The 9,947-nt window shown below is 34.6% G+C and overlaps 1 protein-coding gene across 1 annotated transcript; it reads right to left on the bottom strand.

Annotated features, from left to right (window-relative positions):
• Positions 1-205: 205 nt before the first annotated feature.
• On the bottom strand, positions 206-6,179 carry TRIADDRAFT_63243 (uncharacterized protein; the record flags this gene model as incomplete). Its single annotated transcript, XM_002110296.1, has 28 exons — positions 206-319; positions 408-585; positions 706-749; positions 834-944; positions 1,072-1,149; positions 1,296-1,346; positions 1,428-1,491; positions 1,624-1,805; positions 1,917-1,977; positions 2,073-2,227; positions 2,300-2,410; positions 2,519-2,626; positions 2,695-2,766; positions 2,893-2,946; positions 2,982-3,088; positions 3,210-3,282; positions 3,359-3,505; positions 3,599-3,661; positions 3,751-3,847; positions 4,325-4,452; positions 4,573-4,686; positions 4,804-4,943; positions 5,009-5,084; positions 5,181-5,211; positions 5,299-5,512; positions 5,587-5,692; positions 5,779-5,842; positions 5,947-6,179. The coding sequence occupies 28 exons, from the start codon at positions 6,177-6,179 to the stop codon at positions 206-208; spliced, it is 2,976 nt and encodes a 991-aa protein (XP_002110332.1).
• Positions 6,180-9,947: the final 3,768 nt, after the last annotated feature.

Below are 9,947 nucleotides of genomic sequence, written 5' to 3'. Positions count from 1 at the left end.
CGCCATAATTACAACAACACCGTAATGTATTTTGCAGTGTCCACGTTAATGTTCTATTTCATAAGTAGAATTATAAAATATTTCTACTCTACTTGTACAGGGATATCGATTAAAATAATAGCGGCATATCCAACTTGATACTTGAATTTGCTATCAATAAACATCGCTATAGTCTGATTTGCTTTAATACATCCACTTTCTGGCTTTATCGATTGCGAGCTTTCTCGTTTGCTAAAGCAAGACGACGTATATTACTTATGCAACCAGCAGATGCTTCCTGTAAAGTACTATCTGTCGAGCCCACCAAATCAATTAGCAGCTAAGTACAAGAATAAAAGATGTCGCAAAATTAATTTAATTTCAAGGCACACCTTAAAAGGCGTGGTAATCATTTTAGGATAGTTAACCTTAACTACTCCATTTTCATGCATAGTAATGCAATTATTAGGATCTTTAGAGAGTTGAAACAATGCTTTAGCCGTTGAGCGATGGACACTTGCAGACGGCGATTTTAAATAATGGACTAAAGGTGCTACTGCACCAGCTGCACCAAATGCAACACGATTGTTGCCCCACATACAGCATCTACAGGAATGAGTGGAGGTAATGATTAAGAACAAAGTAAGAGCTATGAATATCACTTTTACGTTCTAAATTCGTGAAAGTCAATAATTACTAAAGATTTCGCTGCTACAAAATACTAACCTCGCAATTGCCTCTGCTAAATGACGACGAAGATGATCATCAGTCTATTTGTAATAAATCCGATCAAGTTTTAGTGAGTAAGCGTTGCAAAATTTTCACTACAAATTATAATGATTAGCACAACTTACTGTTGTAGCCAATTTAGCTAACATAGGGACAACACCATGATCTGTAATAACAGCGAGATTCTCCTCATCCTTAGCTATATTTGCAATCGCAGCACAAACGCTTGCAAGTACCTGTAAATCAAAGTACAGAAAACTGTAAATACAATTTGTCTTCTGCAAGCAATATTGATCTACATATATTAATTATCGTCATGAAAAATGTTTCAAATGCTGATATAGTTGGCAATAATAAACTTACTTCTTTATCTTCCGATTTCAGCAAACTGACAATCAATTCCAAGCCTCCAACGAAAGATCTTACCATTTCACCGGCATCCTATATGATGTGAAAGTGCATGTTAGTTATAAAATGTAATCTCTACAGTGTCTACTGGAAATTGACAAACTATACTAACAAATATCTTCAGTCTAAGTATATCACCATTACTATGAATTTTAACTCAAGCAAGTATCGAACTGTACCTTAGCATTCTCAATGCATGGACAAATTGCCCAAGCTGAGCTAGCCTGAACCTAATGACAACACGCAAATTAATTATCAGACAATCATGCAAAAAGTCAGATTAGCATTTTAAACCCATTGTTAAAACTTACATTTGGATTGGAAGATTTAAGCAAGGACCACAACAATCGTACACCATCTAGCCGATCAATAATACTATAAAGGAAGAGAGCAAAGTCATAAGTTATACAGGTGTACATTTGCAGAAACTTTCAAATTTGCTAATAAAGACGAATTACATAAATCAGATTTGGTAATAATATCCAAAATTATGTTTAATGCACTTACTACATGCATTCAGGATCAATTGCACAAGCTCCAACAGCTTTAGTTACATTGACCAGCAGAGCTTGGTTGGTTCCGGTTAATAAGTTAACTAACAGAGGGATTCCGCCAGCTTTACGAATAGCAACCTGGTTGGAATGCTCCGCTGCGCATTCACCTAACGCTCCAACAACATTAATTAGTACCTATTCAAGACGATAAAGAGAGTATATTACTTAGTTAAACAGAATTAGTAAAATATAACAATTAAAAATTGTTAGAATATGTACTTCATTGCACTAAACTCAATACTCTACCTCTTCTGGCTGATCGGTTAACAGACCCACCAATTTTTCAATCGCTTCTAGTTCCTGAAAGCTAAAAAATAATTCGGAAAACTTTAGTAAATACTGTGGAAAGTATACAATACGTAAATAGCTAGTATAGCTTAAAAAGCAAGATAGTAAATGTACCGTAGGACGTTTTCCGGACTCTTGGAGCATTTCCATATTGCACCAGTAGCGGCAGCTAGTAACTCTTTATTGTCACGATGTTGCAATAATCGAACTAAAGGATCTAAGCCACCATATTGCCTAACAAGATTTCTTGTTTCTTCCTCTTCTGCACACTAAAATGCCAAGCATAATTCCCTTACTATAGCTCCTCATGTATAGCTTGAACTTATAAAATATCAACTTACTTTGAAAATAGCACTAGCGCAGTGCATCTGCAATTCTTGGTTTTCACTATTGAGGTTATTAACCAAGTCTTCAATCATTCCCTCAGTACGGATTGCTAATCGATAGCTTCTCTATTTTATAAATTACAATAAAAATAATTTATTTATTTGTGGAAATTTAGCCATAACAGCATATAATAAATTAATATTAGAACTAGTTCAACATCAACGAAATGTTACCTCAGAAGCGCACTCTTGTAATGTTCCCACAACCGGGATGAGGATCTCTTCGTTTTTCGATTTAAGCAATTTAGCCAAGTATGGAATGCCTCCTGCTTTCCTAATTGCCTATTTATGCAAAGACAAAAAGGTTAATAGTGCAGTAATGTTGATTAAGTGTGCTTTATTAGCCGTACTTGTTTATTCTTGGTGCTTTTGCTACAACTCCATAAAGCTAAAGCACCGCAACGTGCTACGTTGACGTCTTTCTCTGAGTCTGCTTGTAGATTGTTATTAAAATTCTTGGAAGGAAGGCAATAATCAAGTAAATAACCCTGAATAAAATCAATCAGTGAAAAATTAATTCAATTCTTTTAATTCAAATTGACACATACTTCATGGCTAGAAATAAAGTGAATTTCTGTATAAATTGCGATCACAATGGAAAGCTTACCAATTTGATTATCCCTCCATAAAGTCTGACAGTACGTCGAGCTCGACGAAATTTAGCTACATTAGCAATCGTTTCTGCCGCTAAACATTTCAAATCTTTATTGTCATCATCCAGAATTTTAACTAGAGTTTGTAAACCTATAGCAAAAAATTTTATTTTAATACATGCAATGTAAGTAACTTAAACGTAGTCAAAATTATTACTATGCATTTTGAAGATAATCATATTAGCAACTGAATCTAAATTTTATAAGCTTACCTCCAAGATCGACAATTGCCCGACGTAACTGAGTATTCCTTGATATATCCTTTAATATTTTCAGAGATCCAATCTATCAAAGGAACACGAACAAAAGTCTCGCTTAAATATTTTGTAAATAATGTTACTGATTTGTAATATTTTCTCACCTTGCATTTGATTTCGTCCGTATCCAATAAATTAATCAGTACTTCAAGACCACCAACTTTTCGAATAGCAAGTTGACAAGCTTCTTGAGCCAAATTAAAATCGCGAATGCAACATAAAGCTAAAACTGTTGCGGTGGAATTACCGACCTAGCACAAATAAGTTTACATTTATAAACAGATTGTATTACAGTGCCCTCAGAAGACATGAACACCATCGTAGCTATCTTACGTCTTACATACCTTTAAGTATTTGACAAGCTTCTGAATTTGCCAATATTCCGAAGGTAAATCAGCATTCGTTTCCTAATTTATAAATAAAATCTATTAGCTTGTATCACCTTTGCTACGAGAAAGATCAGGACTGCTAGCAATATAAGACACGCAAATATTACTTGTCTTCGATCGGCATTATCTTCCTCTTCTTCACTTTCTGATGAGCTTTCACTAAAGTCTTCATCCGGTTTAAGAATGGATAATGTCTTCTTGATACTAATATAATGTACGAGTATACAGTAAAGTCAAAATTATATCATAGAAGTGAATGGAATGATACTATAAAAAATGATTTTAAAACGAAATTGTTCAATTCCTACTTTGAACTTGCGATTGTCGATTTCCCTGATTTCTTACTTCTTCCTCCTTGATTTTTATTGTCCTTCAGGCTAGTATAATAATATTATTAAGCCATTGGATATCTGAATATAATATAGATTATTGTACGTATCTACAGAAGTTGGACTTTACCCATGAATATCTATTTTATCCTCGCCAAAGCCAAGATTTCGCCATTTTTGAGATGGCTGCAAGTGAGGAGATTGCCTAGGCTTCTTCTTAGTATTGGTGGGCTTTCTCCGATCCATTACGCTAACACTTTTTGATGGCGATGTATGCCCGCTAGCAACGTAATAAAAAAATTCAGGACTGCAATATTTACAATGGAATGGCATTACTTAACTTGATATTTACCTTAAATGACCCGTATCGTCTCTAGTCATAGCTGCAGGAGTTGATTCTCCTTCATCTTCGTCAAAGTTGATATTTTTGGAAATATTTTTGTCTTCATCTTTGCCAGTTTTATTAAAGAAAGCAAATTCCTACACATACAGATAGAATGACTTTGTTAGAATAACAGATACAGATGTCGCACAAAAGTCGAAATGATCGATAAAGTTAAAAGTCTTGGTTATCCAGGTACTCTATTTGGATAAACAGACCTGTCGACCCATTGTCGAGACAAAATGGGCACTTTGCTCTTTCATGAACATGACTAAAGTCGGGAAAACTTCGCCAATGCGAGTATAATCAATTTCACCTTCGTTAGAAACTCCCTATATCACATGAATTGCAATCTTCAGTATGTGATTTTGTTATGTCTTGATGTTTGTCTCAGTTATCACCAAGATAGAATTAATTTTGATTTTAAAACCTTATCAATCAATACTAACCTTATTACGATAGTAGCCTGAGGTATTGGCTGTTAACACTAATTGTTCATCGATATCGAAAGGTTTGATGATGATATAAGCGATATCACCATGAACTTGCCTCCATGGTGGTGCACGGCATCCATTAGCAAATACGTAATCTGATAATAGTGAATGATGTAAGCAATGGATCCTATGTACAAGTATATTCTATAGCCTATATTACCTGACATAAACTCAATAGATCTTAGTAAACAACTTTTATCTGCACCAGAGAATGATCTCAGGAGATTTACGTCTCTCTATAACATTGACACAGTAAGTAAAAGTATTAATTGAGGTCTTGATAAGTAGTTGACCTAGTCAGAGGATAAAATCTTACACACGATATATCTTACCTCTACAGCTTCGGGACTCAATCGAATCTCCCTATCGACAATGAAGTAAAATAAGTTTGTTAAGCATTACAGTTTAGATTATAAATAACATTGTAATATGTAAAACAAGGATCTATACTTTGCCACAATATCAAAAGACAGCTGCATTAATTTCATATCGAAAGAGTTCACCACCAGTAAGAGATTAAATGCAGTATTAATTTCTTCGACATTCTCATTTCCCTCCTTTTGGGCTCTGACCAGCAACTGATGAGCCTTAACCAGAGATGTATCATCAATGCCAATCCTTGCAAATGCTGGCCCCATCATATTGCTAATAGGATCGCGATTAGCTAAGAAACGATCAATAGGGTAAATATCGAAAAATCATTACAATATTTGAAAGCGAGAATAAATTAATGTATACCTTCTAAGCATGCTTGTACTTCGGAAAGTTTTCGATTTCCAGCACATTTAAGCACATTGCTTAATTGTTCGAAAGTTGCGGCAGTAATGAGGCATTTATCATTATCCTAAAGTCAATGAGATATTGCTATACTCTATTTCCTGTGTCGTCAATGGCTTCAAGTTAATGACATTCAAAATTGTTGAAACTTACCTTAATGACTGTAAGAAGTGGTTCATCAGCTGCGTTACAAGCCTTCGACTTTGCTTCCATATCACTAACCGATACATAGTTAATGGAAAGGATATCCAATATTGTAATGATAAGTTGATAATCATATCAATTCTGTAACTATTACTCGATACGTTATTACAAACAAACCTGGCTTCAATTTCATCCAGAGAGGTAAAACTGATAGGATCTAAGCTGGAATTCCAAGTAAATGGCTTGTTAAATATTTTCTCCGCTTCAGCCGGATATTTAGAAGGAAATACTTCAGTAAATTCTGCAATTTCAGTCAGAAGTTGCTCATTTTGAGGATTAATTTCAAGTTTTCCAACTGCTCCTTCGCTGGCTGATGTCCACTGAGCACGACTTGAGAGTGTAGCTCCCATTATAGATATAAGATGGTTTAAATTTCTGAATCTATTTTCAATAGATAAAAATCTCAATTACTTATAGGCTCAAAGTTAGAAATTATGTTTCGGATAACATGACTACGGCAAATAAATCACAATTTTAGCTCTTCCCTATACTCTACATAAACTGCCTAAGGAAAATTACGTCAATGAATCATGCTACTGAATTATAATTCAATCTATAGATCACACGACGACATTTTGAATCTATCTTTATTACATGCTGTAAACTAAGACAGAACACCATTATGACCTTTATTTCTAGTTTATTAGCACTCCATCACGCATTTATAAAAATCAATTGGATTTCAGGATCGAACTCATTGGCTATGACATAAGTAGGCACCCGTATAAACTACATTTAGCAAGTCTTAAACTATTTTTTAATGATGGTGGAATTCAATCAACTTTGATGGATGAATGTATTATTCCATGTTAATGTAGTTTAACGATGAAGTAGGCTTGTGTTATAAATTCCAACTTCTTCTTTGTAAACTGTGAAAGTATTTAAATCATAATTTGATCTTAACTTACCGCAAAAGGATAATGTAAAAATTATGCGTCCACTGAATTTCTCTTGTACGTATTTCGAAATTGAGGTGGGTTTCTATGTATTTGATCGTATTGACACTATTATAAACTATGTTGCCGATAGAGTACAGTAAAGCAAAGAGTTCTGTTTCTACTCACTGTTGTCTTCTTCAATCTTAAGATCTCTGGCTTTTGTTGACGTTGCTATGGATATTATACGCAAGCGTATTATCACTTTCACCCACTGAAATCGGCAAATTAGGATCGCGTCCAGATATCCTGCTGTCCATGAGAACCTTTTCGATTTGGGATTTTCTTCCCCTGTTTTTAATCCATTTTCCTACCATTCAAAAGTCTACTCGAGCTATTCAGTGCCACTACTGTTTCTAATGGTGGATATCGTTGTCTTAAATAGTCCTTTAAACCATTAAATAATGCTCCGCTCTTAGTCTCCAACATTATAAACATAAATTACAGCCTACTGTATATGGTGGTGGGTACTGTATCATACAGAGAATACTCTTCCATCATCGACTAAAGTAACACACTTTAGTACCCATGACGTTGCAAACCATCACAGTTATCCTATATACTCTCTATTATAAGATGAAGTTATAGCTTACTGTATAAGGTCATGAGTACTGTATCATACAGAGTGGCCTAAAATCATGGACAACAGTAATGATTCAATAAATCAGGGAGGATTATATTATCTACTATTAGCAAGATACTATTCCTAACATTAGTGGTCATATGTTATTACAGTAGTCTACTGAAAAAAAATGATGAGAAAGAAAGTTTAGCAATCTCAAGATTGACTGAAAATGTTTTGGAAATTTATACAGCAATCCTTACATTCTCCACTGGTCATTTCAACTATGACTTATGTCTGACATGGTACACTATTCACGACTGTCATCCAGTATGGATAAAGAGGACACCAATATCCTACAGTACATTGTGTAATACTGTACAGTATAGTGTACAGTCACTGTACAATGTACTGTACAATCAACCATCTCAGTCGAGAGGGGGTAAGCCATGGATTCAAACAACTTTTGCTATTCTCGTATGGTCTACTATACAGTACATTAATTGCACAGCAATTAGCAATTATCTTTTGATATGCTCCAGCAGGAGCAGAATCTACATAGCCAAAAGAGAATTTGTCCGTTTCAGACCTTCTTGTTGAATAGAACTCGCCAATTTTGATCATTACCATACCAATGGTGCAATCCTCTTATATGCACGTTAGGAACAATACTAGCATGTTAGTATTATGCAGGGACTACGACCAGCTAATTTTGCGCCTTTCCCCTAGCCTGAAAATATCCGCTTCTTTAACGCCATACAGCAACTAAATACGCTAATTAATCCTTGCCACATTGAGATTCAAGTAGAATACTCTGGCAGTACAACTCTAGCATTCCATCATAGCATATTCTGCATGACGTACCAACTGTCGACAGTATCACCTACGCTGCATTGACAACGAAGGGATTTTAACCATTGCTGATAGACTAGCCACCTTCAAGAGCTACAATATCTAGATTGTGCTGTACAAAACATAGATAGCCTTCTTGAGCTGATAATATCGATTAAATGAAAGGTATTGACCGGGTGGGTGTTACATAACTAACGATGGAACTTCTAGCAGTCCATGCTTACTGCTTAGGGTGAGCAATAGAGTTTCAATTACCTTCGGTTATACAGCAATGACTGAAAAATGAAAGATATATGTAGACTGGTCCTTAATGACATTTGTAGTTTCTCTAACCGGCTAATCCTATAGGACAATCTAAATATCGCCTTTCACACAGATGTACTGCACAGTGTATTTCTTCAGCCGCATGTAAGCATGTCAACAGCGCAACTAAACAGTGGTCTAAATCAATTATTATTTACGATTTCTTATTGATTTCGATAGACTTGAGCATACTTATTTATATCCAGATGAGATTTAAAACGTTTCAAAATGTAAAAAAAATTCATCTCCCTTTTCAACCGACTCATTTATCAGTTTACAACGGTATAGAATATACCAAGTAGAGGAATGAGTATAGGAATGATGTTACAGTGATCATGCAGTGCAATATTCAATAAAATGTCGCCAAATTGCCGATTGGCTGCACCATTCCGGCAAATAATGCTAAAGTAAACAGCATATTGATCACCAGGTATTTATCACTTCCAGAATAATATCTACTCAATTAAACTAAGCTTCACAAAATAGGAAAGCAATACGGATACAGCAAGCTACTATCAAACCGATATTGAACATATTAATAAATAAATATTGCATACATAAAATATGGAAATAAATCAAGAACGGGATTGATTGACTAGTTGGTTTACTATATTACTGTATACAATCGTACCATGCCATTCAGAACATGCATTGCATCATAATATTGTTAATGATAATATTCCTGTTACGATGGATTAATTTGGTAAATTAATTTCGGAATTTTTAATTTTAATTTGGAAGTATTCACCGTTATACTATCGCATTAGTATCCTAGTATAATAATTAATTCTTCTTTATTTGGTAATTATTAGAATTGCCTAGAGTAGATTGTAAGGATTGTTGTACTAATTTATCTAATGATCTGAAATGATAAACTAGACCGTATCCTTGTTATAGCCAGTAGATTAGGTGTAGTAGTGACGATTCGGAATAAAAGGTGTTTTTCCGTAATTGAATAGCGTAGTTTCCATAGGCTTTTTGCCTCACATTAACATTTTAAAACTCCACTTTTACAATCCGTTTCAGACGTGAATGATACCTTTCATGGTATTGAGAGCTACCAAAATAAATAATCAGACCTTCATGATAACTCTAATCACAGATAAAATTGTACATCTATAACATCATTAATATGCTGTAATTGATGACAATGTGCCTACTACATAATTATACAATTAAACTAACTGTAGATAGCTTAGATAAAAGGTGTACACACTGTCCAATTATTCAGTACTCATTCATGATTGCCGTTAATCTATTATAGCAAGTTGTTATGAGATTTTAGTTACTTAAATGTAGCGGAGGGCTACGCTAGGATAGATTATTAGGTCAAACAAGAGATGATCGATTAACTTCGGAAGCAGTAAAATTTCAGTCTCTTCAAGTTTCATTTTGCAAATATTGCAGTTTAATTTGCGCTATGCTGTCAGTGTGGTCTAGCGAATAGTTTACTTGATCAGCCACGC

Source organism: Trichoplax adhaerens, genomic scaffold, assembly GCF_000150275.1.
Source record: "Trichoplax adhaerens TRIADscaffold_3 genomic scaffold, whole genome shotgun sequence".
In the NCBI taxonomy this organism is placed as follows: Eukaryota; Metazoa; Placozoa; class Uniplacotomia; order Trichoplacea; family Trichoplacidae; genus Trichoplax; species Trichoplax adhaerens.
Note: the sequence above shows the minus strand (reverse complement) of the source record. Positions and strands in the feature narration are given on the sequence as shown.